The 23,619-nt window shown below is 38.1% G+C and overlaps 1 protein-coding gene across 2 annotated transcripts in view; it reads right to left on the bottom strand.

The window, feature by feature from the left end:
* LIN28B (lin-28 homolog B) overlaps positions 1–23,619 on the bottom strand; it is a 105,650-nt gene that overhangs the window by 58,421 nt on the left and 23,610 nt on the right. The window contains exon 1 of one of the 2 annotated variants that reach the window (XM_041715105.2): positions 10,257–22,337. The exons of the other annotated variant lie outside the window; for it this stretch is intronic. Within the exon in view, the coding sequence (XP_041571039.1) occupies positions 10,257–10,325 (69 nt within the window). The 5' untranslated portion in view covers positions 10,326–22,337. Of the gene's footprint in view, positions 1–10,256; positions 22,338–23,619 lie in introns of those variants that run through there. 2 annotated transcript variants of the gene reach the window in all.

The following is a 23,619-nucleotide window of genomic DNA, read 5'->3' as shown; positions in this document are numbered from 1 at the left end:
CAGTGCAGCCTGCCTTAGTGCTCAGCTAACACATGATGCTTAGGGAGCAAAAATTTTGCTGCAGGGACAGGCTCTTAAATATTGTTAAAAGTTTCTGTATTTACAGAGTATACCTGTTGAAGGCAGGCACTTCAAGTGTCACTATCTTATTCCAACACACAGAGTCCCTTTCCGTGCCCCAGTAGGACATAAAAGAAACATTGGTTTTGTTTATACAAAGATTCACACAGGGCTTGGTATCAATTACAGTTAATGGTGTTTGAACAACTATCCGAGCCCTTAAATTGATAGAAAAAGGTACCTTTTTGGCTGGTCAAAATGGCTCCATGCTTCAAACGAGGATAAAACTCAGAGCAGCCAACAGGAGCTTCACGCACCAAATCTCAGTGTAAACTATCACTACTAGTTAAGACGGCCATCAGTGCTGTTTTTCTGAAATCTGAAGAACTCTCACACACCAGAATGCATTATTAATGACCCGATATATATATACATATAAAACATTTGCTGCACCTGTTTTGTGTTTTTCGACATCAAATAGTAGTACTGCATTATTTCTGATACAGCCTACTCCCAAGTCTTGAACATCTTTTCACTCAATCATCTAAACATCAAGACTATTTTTAGCTTCCTTAACATACTTCAACTTCAGGGCTTAACTGAAATTTCTAATAAAGAAATGGTAATATGCTTAATAATGTGCTTAGATTTATAAGCTATACCAACTGTATTTTATGCTGTAACAACCTGTAATCACAACTGCGTGGAACATTGTGGGCTTGTCCCTGATATTTTTCTGCTCCATTACAGTTAATATAAGAAGCTATCCAGGCAAGTTTTTTGGCCAAATATGACATTTTGGTTCCTAAAAACAAACCAACCAACCCATTGCAAATGAACTGATCATAAAATAAAAGCTGGGTCTTTAAACAGCAGCCTGAATCTATAATATCTTATAAAATTCTATCAGAGAGGGATACGGATATCTATGTGTAAATACAGAATATCCTATTTTCAGAATATCCTGTTTTCGGAAACTATTTCTGAAAAGCCAACACAACTAAAACGATATAAACTCATTAACATAATTTTTAATTTGAACAATGCCCTTGTCAGAAAAAAGGAGAAGCTCCTTTCTGCTCTTTCCTGCTAGAAATGTAGATTCTTTTCTGCACCCACTGTCCAGGTTTGGCAATCATCGGAGTCATCACCAATTTAGGTAGCATCGTCCACAGAAATGTAATTTAAAAAAAAAAAAAAAAAAAGTGGGGTTGTGTGTGTTATATTTTTAAAACTAGTTTAACTTGCTGAGCTGCTTGATGCTGGAGCCTGGGCTAGCACAGAAAGAGCAAAGAAAGTACGACTGCTCCTTCCGATGCAGTGAATCTAAATGTGCTAAACTATGACAAATCAGACCCTTAAGAGTATCAGTTAAATTTAACTTTAAAAAAATAAAGTTTAGTAATTAAAATCAATTTCATAACATTTTTCTTTGTGGGATGTTTCACTTAGGTATTCACACACTGTGGTCAGAACTCAAGAGAGACACAGATAAACTCTTCATGGAAAATTTTGAATATGTCACAAATCACTATCAATATCAATAATGACAAAGACCAGAACCTCTAAAAAAAAATCAAAGTTTACTTTGCACTTCTCTGGGAAGTAAATTTGTTTCTATTAATGTAATATACTGGATCTATACAATTAAGATCTAGCAAGCTTAGTAACTGATGAGCCGATCAAAACGCTAATTTGTTTCAACCCCTTTCTCATATCATCTTCACACTTCTATTGCCTCTAAAATCATGAATTAGTAAGTGCTAACATACCGAACTAGAGATGGCAAGTACTGTTGGATTAAGTCTGAGTAAATAGTTGAGCTTCTTAGCAGCTAGGAACTAATATGAAGCCAGAATGAAGAACATGTCTGAGAAAAGATCGAGTTTTTGGAGCAGTTGACCACAGGGCTTTAAAAATTATTGCCATGAGATCCCCAAAAAGCAATTAAGTGATAAGAAAAGACATTCTACTTCAGTATCAGAACCCAGCCTACACAGCAGCTGACAAATAAAATGGTGCTGAGCACACTGTGCTGATTCCTCCTGCTCTGCAAAAGGTGTATTATCGACAGCTCACACAGTATTTGGAAAATACATGCAAGAAAGCATCTAGTTCTTCAGAAAACACAAACTACCATCCTAAGTTCCACTCAGACTGTGGATGGGGCTAAAGTTAAGCACATTCTTCATTCACGATATTATGAAAAAAAATTTCAACCTCCAGCAAGAAACAGTAAACCTGACAATCAAATATATACTCACATTTTAGACTGTAACTATGGGCTCATCTTCACTACTGTTAAATCAATTGTACTTAACTCAATTACAGTGCGGTAATTACATTAACATGAGTCAGTGCATCCACACATGGCATTTGCACGTGTGCTGAGTGAATTGCTGTTACCTCCCACATGGCACAAGTACTTTGCTCAATCACATTAAACGGGACACAGCTCAGGACACTTTCACCTGCGGTTCAAGCCAGCACACTGCTGTCAAATGCCTCTATCCCACCTGTGCAGGGGGAGACCTATTGCACAACTGCTCTTAACCAGGTACAGACTAGCCCTGCTGTGGATTTACCTACCCACTGTAGCGCTTTCATCTTCTAAAATTTACTATGTCTTACTCCTTTTGGAAAGGGAACGAAAATACCCATCCTTGCAATCTGTTATTATTAAACTTAAAGGTGATGAGAACATTAACAGTGATAAATACATTTTTAACAAATCAACAAACCTGTGTGAGTTACAAAGATGTTAGCATTATTACCACAAGCATCTGCTAGCAGACACATGTGTCCCCATCTCAAGTCTCTGTGGTCTCAGACTACATATATGCCTCTACTTAACAGCTTGGGCATCATCCCCTGGTTCTGAAGCAAGGTAGCACAACATAACATTCATCTGGCAGCATTCTTTCCATCTCCTCTTCTGCCCCATTCCCAAAAGTCAGGCTGGCTGTGCTCTGACAGCTGATGGAGCAACGCCCTCCTCCGTGTGCCAAATGCAGTAAAAGTTGCTGTGGGGAGGGGAAATAAACCAACATGGGGAACAATGTGCAACTTCTCACATGATGGAGGATAACACTCCACTGCCTCAGCCTGCCCCCAACCCAGGGTTATTTATCACTATATGCAGTCCTAAAGCCCACAGAGTGAGCAATACTGGTTTGTTAACTGGGAGAGTTTCAGTTACTGGTCAGGCAGGTGCTTGCAGAAATTATGTATAGCTGGCCCATGCCTTAATTTAAGCAAGAACCTGCACCTTGATATCTGTGAGCATAACTCAGCAGTGCTCCTTGCTCATCTCTGGATCCTGAGAGAAATCTCTGCACTACTTTTTAATACAACTATCAGCTGCCAAGAAACTGTATCCGTAGTCACACGTGTAAAAATCAGACCCCCAGGTAAGCAAAATAAAGCAATGCAGCATGTCCTTTCTCTTAAAAGACTTGCCCAAAGCCACTGAACACAGTATTAAGGAGACTCTGTTATCAGATATCCACAAAACTTGTGAATGCCTCTCCTGACTGTGAGAACCATGACTGATAAACATGGAAATGAAACACCAACTGCAGAACACGTTCCCTGGTGTCCGGGTGTATGACAAGGTTAACGAATGGAAGTGTTCAAATCCTATCAAAGGGAAGATGAAAATCAAACTCAAGGTGGGTATGACTTTGGAGACACAAGGACAAGAGGAAGTAAAGTTTCTTATGCTTGTCTCAAGAAGCACTTTCTAAAACACTTTTGAAGAGTTTCATCATGTGCTCACAAGGCAAGAATAAGCACCCTTTATCACAAAAGTACAAGTACCTTCTGCTTACATTCTGTATTTGGACACACTATTTTACAAAACATGGAACCTGGAATATTAATGCCAAGAAATAGGTTAAATATATTAATACAATGTTCTAAAATGTCATTATTACAAAAAAATAAGTTAAGATCAACCTCATAATTATACACATCAGAGCTGTCATATCTTAGGAATAAATTATCTTGCAAGGACAAATTTATATTTAAATTGTGTCACATGGTTTTCAAAGGTTTATTTTCCGGAAACTTGTTTGCAATGAAAAAAATATTTAAAAAATAATCCTATTTGGTGCTTGTTTGTCCTTTTAGACTGAGAGTGCTTATTTTTATTTCTCTAGTCTTATTTTTTCTAAATTGCATAAAAAATCACAAGAGAAAAACAGGTCTTATTGAAATCTATTTAGGGATTTTTCACAAATAGCTGTGCTATCTTTCAAAATTACATGTCAAACAATCTGTACAAAACTCAAGCCCTGCTTTAAGACTACTGCATTATTTTACAGAAAAAATCTGCAGACCTCCACTTTCCTTTTGCTGCCTTTGCAGACTCTTTCCTGACTTGTGCGCTCTTGTTTTAATCCAACGGTAGTGTTTTCTGATCTTGCCAGTGTCCTGTGTGGCTACAAGCTCACACAGTGAGGTCAAGAGAGAGCACCAGCAGAAAACTTGTGAAAAAGGAAAACAAAATGGAGGAGGGGCACCCGCAGGAGATGAAGGAAAGCCAGCAGAAATGCCTACAGTGTACAACAGCATTTTTCTCAGCCCTCATGAAACAGCATGTCCTTATCATTATCTGAGAACTTAAAAAAAAAAAAAAAAAGAAAAAAAAGATATTAAAGAAAAGCTCTTCCCTGGCCAACCTCCACAAATTTCCAGTGACCATTTGGAAATTATTTATTTCTTGTGGGTTATATCCTATTTGTAAAGAAATCAAGAGTTTATTGTAAAATGCTGGCTCACAAATGCTAAGCTGATGGGACAGAAAATAAGTTTATACAGCTTCCTCTTGCAATTAGTGATTTATATGTGTTTGCTCAGAAAGGGTAAATATTATTTCATTTTGTTAAAAAAAAAACCTCTGTGCTATGCAAATACCTTTAAATGGAAAATAAATTTACATTTCATTGTAGTTTTCAAAGATTGCTTTAACAACTGATATTCCTTTTAAAAATGTTTTCTCACACACAGCTTATTCTTTCTTACATTAAATTTTCCACTTGTTTGCAACATACCCTCCCCCAAGCCCTGGGGGAAAAACTTGCTTACTTTTCATGTCAGTGTTGTAACTTCTTATAACTATCTGAAATTTGAAAATCAATAATGATTTGAAGAACAACCTACAGATAAAGATAAATGGTATTTTGTTCACTTCATTCTTTGCTAGAATCATTTGCCAAATAATTTAATCTGTTACAATATGCCTAATATTGATATTCTTCTAATTCTTATTGGTTTACCAGAAACATCCATACAGACTTTGGTCAGCCTTATATTAAGGCAACTTGTGATCAGCCTAGACTGTGCATGTAATATCAGTGCACAAGGCACAGAGATTATTGTCTGCAAAAGAAAATTACTTTAATCAACCATTAATCCACTCAATAAATGAAGGTTACTGAAAAATCTAATTATCTCAGTTACATGTTGCACTTGAACAGAATTTTTTTAGTTTACCAGTTTTTCTTTCTAAAATAAATACCTAGGTGCATTTATAAGAAAAGCAGCTACAAATTCAAACCATCTGAAATTTTACAGATGAAAGACAAACTCATTGTGAGGATCCTGATCAAATGCGATTACACAGAGATTTGCTCCTGGACAGGCACCATTCATCAGTGGCAAGCTCTCTCTGTAGAAGAGAAATATTTCCTAAAATGTCAGGACACACATCTTGCTCAATTAAAAACAGCTCCTACACTGCCCATCTCAGCTGCCTGAGGACATTCACTTTGATAGAAATTACATATACATACATACATACATATATATATACACATATATATATATGTATGTATGTATTTGTATATGTATAAAACACATACATACAACAGAGGATATATGCATATAAATAAAGGTTCTTTCAATTCATTTACATCTGTATTACCTCCTCACCAATCTCCTTGGGGACAGGGGTGAACATACAGTAAGTAGAACTACACTCTATCTGTAGTACAGTGCACCTTAGGTAGTTACAGAACAACTTGTGTCAATAAACAATCTCAGGGCAACCATTCTTGTTTTTTGTTAAATAAAGCATCCTTCTGACTTCATGTTAAATTAGCAAGAAGCAGAACTCAATGTTTTAATGTATCTACTAAGTTTGCCCCCATTACATGTATGCGGCACCTGGCATAATTTCATTGTCCCTGTACAGACAAAACTCAGTCCCACTTGCTCTCACACAACTTGCAGACTCCTCCTGCCACTTGTCACGCAAGGGAGTACTGCACAGAGCTCACTTCCAGACTTCACTCCTCAGCAGCCAAATCCAATGAAATGAGACTTTGTAAGTGTGGCACAGTGCTTTGCAGCACTAGACTTACACCATGAAAAACAAACATGTGCATACACATGAGCAGTATTTCTTTAAAAACATTTTTCATGTCATTCAGGATAATTTAGTGGTTTATTTCAGTGAAAATATTTTTGAAATGTTCTTACAAGAAAAATTTAAATTACTGCTTTGAAGCAGTTTGGACATAAGGAAAATAGCTATTCATGGCTGAACCTTAGTTGAAGTAGCCACTGAGATCAATGTGCAGTCACAGTGAGCACAGACCAACAGAGGTGGCAGCTCCGTGAGATACAGTTGTGCAAAGTCTTGCTATACCATTTTTCTCCTAGGTAGCATGTTAAATCAATGAGAGCAACAAGAAGTTTGGGAAACACAACCTCCCATTTTATTTTGGCTCAGTTCCTCAAAAATTGCACTCCACCACTGTGCTGATACCAAATGGAATGGTGTATTCTGCATTTCCTCAGGCTGCATGCCTCTACAGCTTTCCTCCAGTTAGCTCAATTTTTCATGCAGCAAAGCCTAAGTCCTATGAGTTTAATGATACAAATGAAACCCAAACACGGAAAATAAATTACTAGTTTGCAGCTTAAGGAGCGAAGTATTTTAACTCCTGCAGCTACAAAGCAGTGGAATTGACATGGGAGTCTGGGTGGGAGGGAACATGAGGCCAGGGTGGAGGAAGAAGTGGGAAGGATTGCCTCTTCTAGCAGGAGACTACAGTTGGCTTAAGGCAGTAATGAAACTGCAGGGTTGTAATAAGCAAGGATTTCATCCAGGAGAAGAAAAAACAAAAAAACCCAAACCCAAACCAAACAAGTGAGCACAAAAACAACAACAAAAAAAGAAACTTTAACCAAACCAAACAATCGCAAAAGCCTCATATGGATCATATCTTCAACAAACAGTTTTTTCTTCAAGATTAATAGAGATGTTTGCTTCATTTAAAAATAACCACGCAGAATAATTCAAGGGCTCGCAACAGCAGCAACAAAAAGTTTAATATCTATCAACTAAATGTAATTATGCGCTGGTGTATGGAATGACAATTACTGGGCACACATTTGAGATTTGTGAAAAACATTTCTCCCATTCGGCATTGTAAAAGCAATATGTAACATTAAAAACAGAAATTTATTTTACATAGAAAGGTTAAAATAAATAGCTCACTTCATAAAAAACATCAATTAAACATTCAATTTATCTAATGTATATTTTAAAGAAACTGTACGTTTGGTAAAACAACCTTATGTTTAGTTGAAAATATGTAAGTACAAGGCACACATGGATTAATTAAAACTACAGAAAACCAACATACTTTGTATTTGAAACATTAAATACTTCTGCTTGAAAAACACTTTCTAAAAGCACGTGCCATCTATTTGAAGGCAGCAATAAAAGTAAAGCAGCCTTTAATCCCTGCAGTATTTTGAAACAACGAAAGCAACCTTAGGCTTGTCTGTAAAAACTCCTTTCATAACATATGCTTCTAAAAAAATAGTTTGCAAGTAAAAAATGTTATCAGAAAAAACCACGAGATTCCAGCAAGCAGGATGCTGATGGGGGAGGAAGGAGCAACTGACACAAATGTATTACTGTCAGCGGCATTACACCAAAATCATCCCATAGGAGAGACTGTCCCAGAGGGGTGAATCATTAAACACTGCTGATAGCCTGGAAATATATTTTATATTTAGGAATGTAAAGAATACTTGTTTTAATTATGCTGTTATAAACTACAGCTAGAAAACTTGTAAAAGCTTTGCATAATTTACCCACAGAGACTGAAAAAACAACATACCGTGACCTGCGTTGGCAAAGATTGCTTGACTTTATCTCCATTAGAGCAAAACTGTTGTTGTGAGAAAATATATACATTTCATCTATAGTATATAAAGTATGTATATGCACTACTTTTTGAGTTTTTTATAAAGAAAAAATTCTGTAGACTATAAATTCTTTTTGCAAAAAAGTATTTCTAAGTAGTAAAGCTATAGCCATAATACAAGGGGAAAACATGCCATCAAGTCCATGTGGAACTTCACCTAAGGACAGACTAAAGCAGAAGACCATTTAGTTATAAAAGCTGCATATTTAAGGTCCTAATCTTGAAACCTTTATTTACATCAACAGGTCTTACTTTAAAGAACAAGTGTTTGCAAGATTGGAATCCAGCAATCATTAATCTTGTTGAAAGACTTTTTAGCATGAAGGACTTTGCTGTCCTTCCAAACAATCAAAAGCAGGTAATTCTGCTGAGTATTTTTCTAAAGTTCTGCCTTGTCACAGTACAGAACTTAGAAGTTAAAAAGAAAGTGTAAGATATGAGGTAAAACATCACTGAAAAGTTCTAACAATTCAAGGAGAATAGTTTGTTGTTAAAATTTTATTCCTTTTCAAACATATCTGTAAATATGACTGCTTCAAGGTGTTGTCTTATTCAGTAGTATGATTTGCTTGATCATTAGGAGGCCAAGCTCAAAAAGCCACAGAAAATTGTGCTGTGCCCAATTTTTTATCATCTTTGCTGAGTTGGTCAGAGCAGGGTGATGATAAAACCAAAGGTTGTGGGTTTGATCCCTGTACAGGCCATTCACTGAAGAGCAGGACTCAATGACTCAGAATACTCTGTAATTCTGTGACTACCCAAGTTTAATTCTTCCTCTGAGCATCAATGAAGCAAACAAAATGCTCCTTAAAGGGAGGCTGCATTTATTTTCAAAGTTGTTCTTGATGTTACCCTGCTGCCATCTTGGTGTGTGACAGCTCCTGTAGGCCAGGCAGAGAAGCACAGGGCGCAGGGGCTCAGTGAACCCCAGCTCAGCTTCTTCCACACCCCAGTATGGACAGTGCTGCCACAAGCGGTGGCAAAGCTCCAGGGAAAAGTGTTTGCTTCACAGTGCTTTTATCTGCACTGCCTGTGTATCAGTGTGCCCTGTGGCTGATGTAATACCCATCCCTGATCCAGAGATCAGGGGCACTGACCTCTTCTCTCTGGAAATCAGGGACAGGACCTGATGGAATGGCTCGAAGTTGTGCCAGGGGAGGTTTAGGCTGGATATCAGAAAAAGGTTCTTCCCCCAGAGGGTGGTTGGGCACTGGGACAGGCTCCCCATGGAAGAGGTCATGGCAATAAGGCTGAAAGAGTTCAAGTGTTTGAACAAGGCTCTCGGGCACATGGCATGACTCTATGACTCTTGGGGATGTCCTGTGCAAGGCTAAAAGTTGACTCAATCCTCGTGGATCCCTTCCAACTCAGATTATTCTGTAATTCTGGTCCTTCAGCACGGGGAGCTGTGATCATCCCTGCTTGCCCCACGCCAGCACCCCAGTGGAGGGCATGGCTGTGTGTTACTGCCCAGGGAGATGGGGCACACGCAGCACTAAACCCATTAGTTCCACCAGTGCTGCCCTTCAGACAGTTTTGATCATTATTTTGATCCCCAAAGATATTAATCAGCATTTTCAGTTCTGCACTGTGTGCCAAATCAGCTTTTTTTTTTTCTTTCTTTAAATAAAACAAACAAACCGAACATTTAAACCGTATTTAGAGAGTAATAAAATCTTTGAATCTCTCATATCAATCACTTCCTTGGACCACAGTCAGCCGCCCGGGGAGGACCGGGTTATAAATGGCCCGAGGAAGCGATAGGCAATGAATAGCCCTGACCCTCGCTTCCCCGCTTCGGTCGGGCTTGCAACCTGAGCCGGGAGGGGGCAAATTCCTGTGGCTGCCGCTGCAGCCGGGCCGGGGAGGGGAGCGGAGGGCGCCGCAAGGGGGGCCCGGCCCCTCCCCGGCGCCGCCGCGGCACCCGCGCCCCGAACACCCCCTGCCCACCCAACCTCGGCTCTGTCCTACCGTGCCTCCATCACCGGAGCAGCCCCGGGCAGCTTCTGCAGCGGCAGCAACCTGCCCTGCCTGCGGCATTGCCGACCGATCGCACCATCAATGCGGCACCCACGCCGGACAAAAGCAGTTTCGTGCCCCGCCGGAGCGGAGGTTTCCGCCACCCGCAACAACTGCAGCGCGCAGAGAAGTCAACAGCTGACTGGCAACTCTTGCCAGCGAGCAGAAAAATTAAGGCCCAGAATCTTTTCCTTTGGCCCCTTCAGATCTGCACTGATCCAGAAGGGAACTGGCAAATATAAAAACCGCGGTTAAAGTCTACATCACTCTCTGGCATTCCTCCGCCAGCAGAATCCAAACTGACCTACATTGTTAAACCTGTTTCCTGAAACACGCAGGAATGCTGCAGAAGATGAAAACAAGGCTTCCATGCAGATATCTCGGGGATCTTGTATTTCCTATATTAGCATCTATTGATAATGAATACTTCATTGTCGGTTTTCTGCATAATTTCTAAATTAATTTTTCTCATTCGATTCCTTAATGCTTGAATGTAGTTTTTTAATAGTAGCATGTTAATAACAAGATTGCTACCAGTAAGCTTTTGATAAAATTTGTCAAATTAATGGAAACTTCACATTTCAAAATCTTAACAGCTGCTTTTGACACAAAAGTATTTTGTTTAGCAAATGTGTAAAAATTATGTTACAATAATATAATCAGTATTTTTCAACAAACCAATTATTAAAGGAAGAAAGGATTTATGTCTTTCCTCTGTATTTAGCATGTCCCTTATTGTTTGAAAATTTACTTCCATACAGATTTAATAAAAGGAAGCGATTTGCTCTTTTGTCCATCATCTTTAAAAATTTGGCAGTGAGGTGTTACTGTGCCAAGAACAATGTACTCGTAAAACATACAAATTCAGATTAACTTTGTTAAATCGCTGGAATTAAACAGTAACAAAAAAAAAAAAAACTGTACTAAATTTTCTACATGTTCACTTAAGTGGAGAAAATCATAGATCAGTACACATTTTTGTCTGCCAAGTCCTCTTTCAGACCTGAAATGTCAGGAATTTCAAACTTGTCCACAAAGTGGCACAGCTACACTTAAATTAATGAAGATCCTGCTGAATGTGCTGCAAGAAATTCAGATGAACATTTGTGTATTTTAAGTTCCTACAAATAATACTGTTATACAATTAACTTGGGAGACAGTTCAAAGATTACAAAGCTGCCACAAAGATAGTAAAAAACAAGTTCACAGAACAATGGTTCATACACACAAAACCCCGTTTCATTTATTTAATCAAGCTTTTATGGTTTAAGTATCTAAGCTCCTAGATGAAACTATCACATAAAAGAATCCCTGAGACAAACTGTGCATATGCACTGAAACTCCTTGACAACTATTTCACTGACTTCAGCTGGCTCAACATTTCATCTCTTAGTTAACATTTGGTCCCTGAAATGTAGATAAAACATCTTGTACTTTCAAAATGCACATCAGATAGAGGGAGAAAACAGTAACTAAGCTAAGGTTTACCAGTGTTTAAGAATTTAACAAATACATTATATTTATCATCCTAAAACCAGAAATACTGCAATAAAATCAACCATGTTATGCCATTAGCTCACTCAAGACAATATAGTATACTGTAGGTGCATTTCATGATACCTATTGTGGTCACTGCTACCTTAGATCCTTTGTAATGGACATTCGGATAAAAAGAAATCAAGTTATAACTATAAAAACACGGTAGTGTTTTCTATATAATTTTTTTTTTTAAATACTGATCCCCATTAAAAAGATATTAATATGTGGATCACAGAAAATCTTAAAACATTGATTATACTATCTAATAATGAAGACTAAACATAATTCATCTTTCACCAAATGCTCCAACTGGAGCCACTTCAGCAGTCTAATCTTAGTCCATTTACAGCTGTCACCAGTTAAAGAATGATCATCCAAAGAAGTAGTACTGTGTGAATATTAACAATAAACAAGCATGGAACAGGCTATCATTTCCCAATAAACTACTGATCATTATTGTCAGTTAAAAAAATCTATATTATAAAAACAAATGAATCCGTCATTTGAAGAAAATATGTAATTGCTCAATTAAAATAAATTAATGAAGATTAATGTGAAAATTCTTCAGGGAATCTGGATCTACCAATTACATTATCAAACACAAAGAAATATTGCTCAAAGCAGACTGCAGATTAATTTAAAATCATCCGCATTCTTGAAAAATATAGTTACTAAATGCAAATACATCTAAAATGGAATATGTATTTTTATATTTTATTAAAGTCTTTAATAATTTCTACTGAGGACAATGTAGGCACAGATCAAAATAAAAGGAACCTTCCCAATTAGTGTCTTGAATTTATGTAATTTTAGACATTTTCAAATCTAATAGATTGTATTTTGGAATATTGCAAACTGATTTTTTTAAATCTTGAGGAAGAGAAGGCATTGCTAAGAAGAGAATAGGATAACCTACTTTCTTAGGGTAGGTAATTGACTATAGTCCAGGATAATTAAGCACTCCTTAGTGAAAGATGTGGTAATTACTGCTCCATTTAGTGTTTGCAAAAGCAGGAACTAACACTAACAAAATCCTATGTCTGCAAGTCTAAGCAAAAATCTTATCTTCAGATAAAATTACCTTTTATCTACTGTATTTCTGCATAAAAATCTTGAATATTGTTTTCATCTTAACAATGCACCTTTAAAATCTTTTGCTATCTTATCCTCTACAGTTCAATCCCACAGTCCTCTCTTTGTAACTAGTGCTGTAAAGTCAATGGTGACATGTAAAGTTCTCTACAGTATCAGAAATGAAGAGTTTCTTGGTTTATTAATACATCTGCATCACATCCAGATCAACCACTCTCAAGAAATGTCTGTCTTTAACAATTATCACTAATTCCTGAAGCCAATTAAACACACTTGTAGAAATTATTTTATCTTTTTTTTTTTTTTTTTTTCCAGATTGCAGTAGTTTCTATGACCAGAATCACACACAATAAACAGGATGTCCTTAGATCAGCCTGCATGCTGGAGCCACACAGATCCCTACACAAGAAACCACGCATTCCTTACAGGGTTCACTTACACCCTACATTTACCACCCAATAAACAGTTTCTGCAAAACATACTACATGAAAACATGGACCCGTTGAGGACTGTGGTGAAATGGGAACTTTTTGACTAACTGCATTTACAAATATTTACATTCATATATTATTTATTTATATCTATATTCCTATATTTACAAATATAGGAATAGACTATGCCTTCAAATCCGTGAACTGTCCACCTGCTCCTGTCTGAGCAAAAGGTTCAGCTACTTCCTCCTCCCCACCAGCCAGTGCTCTCCCTTGTCTCTGAATAGTATCTCTACATCCCCAACACCAGGGCCTGGGAAGAAGACAGATCCTGAAGGATCCAGCCAATAGGACTCCCATCTTTCCCCTCATCAACACAGATACGCAATATGGCAAGTTAAAAAGTTTAAAAAAAAATTTCCCAATACCTACTGCATCCCATCAGCCCTGCCAGAAATCAAAGGCCCGGCACAGGACTCAGTAACTGTTCAACACCCCAAAGACACTTGCACTGCAAGGGTGAATTGCATTCACCCCCCAACAGAACCTGCCTGTGCCCACACTTGAGGGTTCTTTCCCACACTGGGAGCATTTCACATACTTCTCCCACTTTCTCCTTACTGTGAGGAACTTATTTGGGACTGAGCAATTTTTCAACAGGAAGATGGAAAAAAACCCCACATTATCAGCCTGATGGATGGCATCGGAGCAGACTGGTAGATGAGTGGCCAGATGAATTTAGATAAGATATTAAATATCATACATTCACGGTGGGAAAAAAGTAGCATACTGTGAAAAGTATATACAAATTACATGCGTAACATAGTATGTACGCATGAACTTGATAAGTTGTATCACTTTTAGTCAACTTAATTAAGAAACAGTAACCTAACTCCTGTTTACTACCCTACATTTTAGGCACTGTACAGGAACAACTCAGATCGCTTTTAAGCACAAAATGCACACTTACAGCCTTATGAGAACAAAAGCCTGTGAACCACATAGTTTCAGTAAAAACATTCATGTAAGTCTTAACATCCACTTCTAAGTTTCATAGGTCAGTAAGACCACTTCACGTGAGAATATTGAGCAGAATTTGGCCCACCAGGTCTGTAATCAACAAGAAGGGAAGGGATGTCATAATTTCAATGCATTAAGGAAGAGATTTTGTTCACTGTTGAAACAATTCAAACATCTCCATTCACTTGATGTACTATTGTGTTTAGTATCTGGGGAAGAGGGCAGCAAACAAGTTTGTGAATAATTCTTGGATCTTATTCCACTTTAGTGTCAAAAATGGCTGATTCTCAGGATGTATTATCTGCAAGTCCTAGACCAGATAATTAAACCAGGTGAGATAATAGTATCTATTTCAAATACAAGATGCAACTGGGGGTCTAATCCAACATATAGAGAAATCAACTTGGGTCTATTAGGTATGTTAAATATTTTATATATTTCTAGTATTTCCAGTACAATGAGTCTAAGAATATTCAGAAATTATTACACGTGGTCATCAGAGGCTTTTTAAGCCCCCTTATTTCCCCTAAGATTGTATTATTACAAATGGCTCATAAAACTAACCAAGATTTTGATTACCACCTTGCAAAACACAGTTGTAAAATGAAATAAAATATTTTTTAAATTATAGCACATGTGCACAACTAAGGGATTTTAAAGACACCTGTACTTTGAAAAAAATACTAAATGATGCTTATTCTGGTCTTATTAAGTAACACAATAGCTATCACTTTTACTCTCAGTTTCAGACCAGGGTTTATTTCAGTTCATGTATTTATATGACCATAAACAGAGAGCTGTAACACAAATGTTAAAGTAGCCTCACGTGGCACTATAATAAAAACAATCAAGAAAAATAAATTCTCTCAGCACTGCATAGCTATAAATGAGCATGACTAATTAAAAGAAGGTCTCTCTGGGAACAGATTGTGTTTAATAGAAAAGCCACTATCAGCTAAATTAATGAAAATTATAAATTTATGAATGTAATAACAACATTAGCTTTTTTGAGAGTGCACAAGATCTGTTACAGTCATGAAATATTACTTTCATTTTGTAGATAAATTCATACACTCCAAATATTTATTTCATATGCTTTTCCTCAGATTTTATGTGTTAAACAATTTTAACCAGTGAAAATATTAATTTATGATGCTAAGAAACTAATTGAGGCTTTTCAGCCTTCCTCCTTCCAAAAAATGCAATTCTAGCACCAGATCAGCATTTTGGAATAGAAACTGTGTGATTTGCTTGGCTCCTGCACTGATAATAGGCTAAGAATATTCTATAACTCTCAGACAAATAATCTCAAATGCTTTGATTTATTTTTCAAAGTTGAAAATCCATATATATGGAAAAAAAAGCTGTATCTTCCAGATTATCAGTTAATTTCACTAAGACCTCACCTATCTGATAAAAAGATATATCCAAATTATTATGAATATGCCCTGTAAATATGCTTATTTCTGTTCTTTAGAAGAAAAAGTCCACATATTATTTACATGTATCAAAGTTTCCCCGATTTTTTTGTCTGCTTTCATTATTCATAACTACTGCAAATCGATATATTGCCACCACTGAACTGTAATCACAAAACAAGAAAAAGAGAAACTGGAAGACTGAAGTGTGACACAAAGATTCCTGAAACATTTCACTTCCAAAGAGAGCTCAGATGCTTGTACCCATGCTGATACCCTCAAGTGCCCTTTTCCTTGAAAAGTCATTATCACTTTCGTTGTCTCTCCATCCCCAGCTGAAGGTGGCAACACAACTCTTGCTATTTTGCACCAGGAGACTGCAGTTTCATACATCACATTTCTGTGACAGAAGCTTCCAGCTCTTTCCTCCAATACCTCCACTTCACCCTGGCTGCTGCTTGCTTGCACCCTTGGCCACCCTTCCATGGTGCCAACACTGCCCACCCTTATTCGTGGGAATCATGGAGACTCTCTGCTATGAAAAATTATACAAAAATCAGATACAAACCCAAACATTTCCCCAGCTGAGTTTGCAATGCAGCCCCACAAGCTGCATCCTCATCCTAGTCCAACATGAAGAGTGATACAAAAGCTCTTGAAACTTACTGAGGCAGCGGCACTGCTGCCAAATATAAAAGTCAAGTCATCTCCTTAGGATTCCCACCGAGAAGGGTGGCTGTAGGAGTTTAAACCTCCACCTCTTCACCCCATACTGCTACTGCAAAGCCTAGTTTGGCTGCTTGCAGAGCAGCTGCTGAACCTGCTGCATGTTACAGCTTTGCATGTTCGGCAAAAAATCAAATTCAGTTCCAGTTTTCCATAATAGAGCAGACTTTGAAGCTTGCAGCAAAGTCCACAGCTGCTCCACAAGCAACCAAGCCATGAGTGAGGATGTGGAATTCCCTTTAGCCATCTCCCAAGTAGATAACCCCCTCTCTATTTTAAGTCAGAACCAGCCAGACTAATCTGAGGAAAAGCATGGACATCAGTTTCTTCAACTGAATAGTTTTAAGCAATTAGATGCACTTCCCCACCTTCCATGCAGAGGTGTTTACTGATACTCTACTGATGTAAAAGCAATTTAAGGATTCACTGCTTTCACCGGTGATATCCATCAGGCAAAAGCCAGTCCAAATCTGCCCTGAAGAACTGTTCTTTAAAGAGCCAAGCATCACACAATACCTGTCTAACAGTCCTGCTTACTTTCAGTTGATTTTGAAAAAGGCAAAAAAAGCACTTCTACATACAGGAAATTTAAAATTCAAACAGTATGAACTTATTTATTTGTGTTGACTTTAAAAAGCATCATAAATGGTCTTTATCCTCCAGTTTCTAGTTCCTGGGATCATTCCTAAAGGACACTTTTACAGTCACTGTTATACACCTTTGTAGAAACTGGTGGGCCTAATTTTGCTTTTATTGATAATTAGTGGGGAAATATGGCAGGCCTGTACTGCAATGTGTTACTTAAGGAGGATGAATCAAACAATATTTACATGGGAGTATACTTTGTGAAACAAAACTCTGGAGGGATCTAAATGTACCTACTATCTCAGTAATGTAGTTGCAAACCAGAACAAGCAACAATAACAACATTTTTCCCAATTTGACAATTCATTTCCTTTTAGCTTTGGTTCATATATCTGCTTTGATATCTTATGTTTGTGCCCCAGACAAAATATCCTCTTCCTTCCAGTATCCCAACCCCTGTGCACAACTTCCTCAGTCTTGGAGAAAAGGAGGATAGCATGCTCTGGAAAGTGTGTGCTTACTGCTCTGCCAAAGAGGGAAATACCTCTTAAAACAAAATTGTCCCACTGCAACCCTCTGCCTTTGGACCACTTGTAATTTCTACTTGCCAACATACAAAGTTTAAAACTCTTCAGCCAAATCTGATCTGATTCAACACCACTTAGGCTTAATGATATTGCCATTCACTTAAATACTATATAGGTTTACTAATAACAATTTACTACAGTGTTGGGGTTAGATGTAGAAAGATGAAATATGGAAGGTTAAGAAGATGGCAGCTCTGTAACTCAAATAACCAAATTTGAAGTTTCTTCAGACAACCATCTTAAACCATCAAGCTGTCAAGAATTATTTTGCCATCTATGTGTCCTTACACTATGCTAACTTATATGTTAATTAGTAGCCAAAATGAAAAATGTTAAAAAAAAAGAAAAAAAAATCCCAACCCTGTAGCACTCCACACCACAATCAGTGGTTTAATTTCTCCACACCACAATCATCATTTCTCTGCATGCTGCAGCACAGCTGGTGAGTGCCAGAGCCTGCCTCCGGGTCTCAGGCAGCTCCATCCATCCCTTTTAGATGCTAAACGCGCTGAGGCTGCTGAGCACCCGCGGCTGATCCCTGCCGGATCTTCCCCACACATGCTCACTGCAGACACATATTCACTGCCCGTTCCTTCCTTCCTCAGCCTCCCTCCCTAAATCCTGCTAGCCACTTTTGTTTTGATTAGGACTGTGCTTGCCTGGTCCCCAGCAGAAGTCAAAGACGACAAGTCTGTAACAGCATACTCTGCATAGGGACTACTATACTCCAAACAAGCACATCAATGTCATATTAGACATAAGGAGCAATGAAATACTCATCCCATTTGCTTCCCCAGGACTTCCAGTTATCCTGAGCAATTAAGTAGTTTTTAAAGGATCACAGTAAAACAAAAAAGGCATGCTAGATGAAAGAATGGATGCATCCTTGAAAAAGCACAGGATCACGTGTGCTCACAATATAAGAAAGTCAGCATTGAGTGTATAATGCCATGCCTTACTCTGTCATAGAAAAAGTAGTTTGTGCCTAAAAACTAGGAATTCAAAGAACAGGCATCTGATTCATCATTGAAGAGAACAGTTGGTCACATTAAGTGGAAAAAACTGCTCAGATGCTGCTTGTATGACTCACATTTATTCTTCTGTTTACAGTCAAAATAGTCTCAGTAATTTTTCCTCCTTCTTTTGTTATAGGTACTTAAAAGAGTAAGAGCAATCTTTATAATACACAAATGATAGTGCAGTGCAGAAAGACTCAATGCAAGAAAAAAGGCTGTTTTCCATGTTAATCAAACTTTGTAGTAACAGTAAGAAAGTTGGGATGAAAGTAAAAAATTTCAAGCCAACTATGTTCCCTTTAATGAGAAGACAAAATACACCAGCTCCTACATGCTGCTCCTCCCTTCCTTCCTCTCCCCATCTCATAAAAGAGGATCCCAAAGAATGATTGTGTTTAAGGTCCCAGTTCAGAAATAGTATATTGATCCCTTATTGTGGTAAGAATTTTGGACTGAAGAGCCAGGTCCCAACAAACTTCATCTAAACTGAAAAATCCATTCCATCCTGAAAAAACACATTACTGAGAAACAGACATAATTTTTTAACCCTCGGTACTCACAAACGTTCATCTGTTAATTGCATCCACTTACATTCAGCACCCTACAGTCCATGATCATCTTTAACATCTGCACTTCACACTAAACAAAGGAAAAAAGACTTGTTTCTAACTTAGTCTGTACTAAGTGTGTGTGAAAAAGAATATACAGCATTTTTGCCTTGCTGCCAGCATCCAAAAGAAGTAATATATAAGTTGTCTGATTTTGGATGTGCAAAAAACATTTAACAAATGTCATCCTTTTATGATTCTATTAGAACTTCAGCTCTTCTGAGTTCTTTGCACTGAAGACCTTTATTCATGTGCACCACAAAAGGTTTCCCTCACTTCACCTCTCCAGTCTGCTTTACCCTTTCACAAATGGATCTTCTTCTAAAATTTAATAAGAGCCACTCACACATAACTAGGTCCAGAATTCACATCACAAAAGAGAAACAAGCCATATTATTCATTCCATGGTAACTTATAAAGAGAACATATGACAATATTGAGCCAAATTCAGTAAGGTGCGCAGTCCTTGGATTTAAAAATGTTACAAAGGACTATCGTTGCTACCCTTCCATTTTTTTTCAGAAGAAACAGAGTTGACTTGGCACACTGCTGCACTGAGCATAGCTTCTGCTCAAAAAAATCAAATAATTTTTAGGACTCATAATTTTTACATGACCTTGAATGACTCAAACACAAGAGTTAAAGATATAAGCTGTATCAGAATGGAGCTAAAAAGGAAAAGACAGTGGATGTGTGTAAGTAGACACACAGATGCACATATATAATGGCTGGTGTGTTTCTACCTTAAATAATGCATCCAGCTCTAGGTACTTCATTACCAGAAGGATAACAACAGTCTGAAGGTAGTTCAGGGGAGATCAATCGAAATTATTAACACCAAAGGAGGGACTTAAAAGGCAGGGTTAAAAACTCAATACTGCAGCTGTTGAGTGAATAGAACTTTCATTGGGTGGAAGGGAAGTCCAAACAAAAGCATGGTCCTCTAAAAATATATCAATATATACAATTAGCAAAGCACTGACTTTAGAAAAATGTGACTATAATCCACACATAGCTAAGGGGGAACTCCAAGAAGAAAGCAAAATTATTTATTGCAAGCTCAAAAGTCTAGGTATAATGACCTTAAACTATTATAGGAATTTTGACTTGACATACAGTAAGTTTTTGTTCATAGCAAGATCTCTTAAATCAAAAAAGAGTAAGATAAGAAAGTAAAAACAATGTTGTGGGGTTCAAGCTAGCTTTGACAGGACTTTGATGAAGTAAACTAGGAGCTTCTCTCTCCTGCTCAGACTGCCTAATTCTATAAAATTATACTAGTAGCTACAAACACTGCAGAATGAGTGAATGAATACATGCAACACTACCTGCACACACTTAAATGAGGAAGTGTTTTCAAAGCAGTTTTGAACAGCAGTATTTTGTTTCAACAGATAAACTAAATATTGTTTCAAATAAACTAACATCTTTGCCTTGGAAAGGACCCACCACATGACAAATTTTTTCAAAGTAATGAAACTAATAGGAAGAGGGTCCAATCACTGCTCAGGCAACAGACTGTTGTACAAGCAGCAGTGTTAAACAACATTACAGATTTAAAGACATTTTTATGCTCTGGTTGCTGCTGCTGGAACTGCACAGCTAACAAAGTATTCTATGTAGCAATATCAATTATCTAGAATGTACTATGAAACACAACAGACAGTATTTCTCCCTGTTACGTTACACAGAAACTGATGGAAGGAAGATTCACATCACAGTGAAGTTTATATATACACACCTTTGATTTCATCAGAATGAAAATGATGAAAAACATACCTTCTTTGCTGCAAGAGCAATTCATTGGAGAATACTAATAATAACTTCACTCAGTAAGATGTATCTTTAAGCAAACTCAAAATTACTGAGGCACACAGTTAACATGGTATTTTTCACTGCATTTTACACTGTGATTGCCTTAGAAACCCAAGGGTATATGGATAAGTTGCAGATTATTAAACTGTAATAAACAAACTTGTCTAACATTTCCTTCTCTTACGCTCCTTTAGGGAACACAACTCAATAGAGACTTCCAAATTTACTACTACTTTATTATTTTCTATGACTATTTTCCATTATGAAACTGAAAACCTTGTCTAGTATTACTTAAATGTATCAGGTTATCTTGCAGTTCAATACTTCTCTACTTCCACAGCTCTAAGAATATCTTTGTTTCCAAATGTGTTTTTTATTAACAGCACTGCTATGTTTTAAATATTTGTCTTCTTCTAGTGAAGAAGCAAAAAAAAAAAAAAAAATACATACATTAACACAAAATTACATTAAGAAAGAGGAGGTTTTATCTTTAAAGCAAATTTATAAAACTGTAAGGAGCAACTTAGTGACTTAAGATACAAAGAAGGGAAGAAAAGGGGAAAAGGAGGAAGACTGCTCCTTCTTTGATAAGTGTTTCATTCATTCAGTTCTAAAGAGAAAAAGCAGTAGCAAAGAGGGGGAAGCTTATATGCCAGTACAAAGCAGGAAGTCTAAGAATTTAGTGAGTTCACTACTGGATTCTACGCTTTGCACATAATTTTGAATGCAAGCAGCTGTATTGAAGTGCAGGCCCTTAGGTGCAGGGGCACATGTAAGGCAGCAAGACCAGAAATCCACCCCATCCTGCACTGCAAGGCAACAGGCCACAGCGGCAGCTTCTTCAGAAGTTTCAGCCACCTTTTTTACTAACTAACTAATGGTGTATGCTTTAAAAAAGCCTGATAAAGTTACTGCAGAATAAAGCTAGGCAACCAAATGCAACATTAAAAGGGAATCATGGAACACCCCCTTCACCGTCATTGCAAACGTCATAGAAAACGGACGGCCACGTAAAAAGATGCCTTTTGCCTCCTTAACATGGCCCTAGCCCACCCCAAAATGGTCTCTTTACCTGATGCTTCTCTTCTCTGATCACAGAGGAGATAGGTGAAATTCAAAATAGCATTGTTGCTATTTTGAAACTTAGAGAAGGACCACGGAAGGTCTTCTTCACAAACCACAGTACAGGTCTCAAAAAAAAGTTCCCTTATTATTTTGTACCTATTTTGCATCTGTAACTCGTTCAACATGAAGGTGTTATGTGTAGTAGATATAATTTGCGCCATTTCTAATATGATATATGTGATATTGAATATTTGTTAGAGTATGCATGTTTGTATTAGGATTTCCCCCCCTCACAGGCGCAGGTGAGACCGGGTGTAGATTGGAAACTGATTTACAAGTAAGAAGGTACTCGACAGGAGATGGGCCATGTCTGGGGAGATACAGAAACCCCAGGTGCTGATCGTTCGCGTAAACGACCCGAGATGGATATCATGGAAATCCTGAGGCGTGAATACAGCGTTCCCGTAAATTTCATCAAAGGATTCAACAAACTCCAGACAGTGATTTGTTCTCCCTCATCACCAAAAAAGAAAATCTTATTAACATATAGACTCTGAATAGAAGAAAAGACTAATTACTGAAATCTTAGCCTCAGGCGGAATTTTCCCTATAAAAACTGCTTGTACCAGGATGGAGGTGTGTGGGCAGAGAGGAAAACCTCTGCTGAGGCTGACCTCTTTGTTGCACACCCAGGGCCGACCCCGGGCTCGGCTCTGTTCTTTCCTTGTGGCTGGCTAGATAAAATTTGATTGTAAAATAAATATTTTATTTTTCATATTAATTTGGCTGGACAAATTTTCATTTATAACAAACTTGGTGACCCCTTACGTGATCTGGTTTGGGGGTATCCTGGGAGTTCCCTCTCCTAGATCCGGGCGGCGCCCTGCTGATTTTAGCAGCCGGATAGGACTGCAGAACCCCACGGAACCAACCAGATTCCAAAAGCAGCAAAGAAAGCCACATTAAGGAAAAGATATAAACGGGCCCAGAGCTCTCGGAATTCGGAGCTAAATCTCCGAGGCTGCAGCAATTTTTCACTCGTAAAATCAACGTGCACGAAGAATCCACGCGGGAAAAGGAGCCGTGAGTACTGCGTGGTTGGGTGGCGCGTGGGTGGGTGTGTGTTTGAGTGAGACGTGGCATAGCCACGGCGCGAGTGCGGACCCCAATAAACCGCAGTTCCACTAGCCCGAGAGGGAGGTGGTCGGCTAAGGGGGAAGCGAATGGACTCGGGTATACTCACAACATGCATACGACCTGAAACTCTGGGAGTTTACAGGGATCCACTCACGGACGGGTCGGGGGAGGGAAGGTACGTTCTCGTGGACTCGAGAAATTGGTAAACCTCACCGGCTCTGGGCTCGGGGAGCCCAGGAAAACAGGTAAAAGAGAGCTCACTCATTTCCCAGCCGA

Source organism: Taeniopygia guttata, chromosome 3 (assembly GCF_048771995.1).
Source record: "Taeniopygia guttata chromosome 3, bTaeGut7.mat, whole genome shotgun sequence".
NCBI lineage: Eukaryota > Metazoa > Chordata > Aves > Passeriformes > Estrildidae > Taeniopygia > Taeniopygia guttata.
This window is presented reverse-complemented; position numbering and strand designations above follow the sequence as displayed.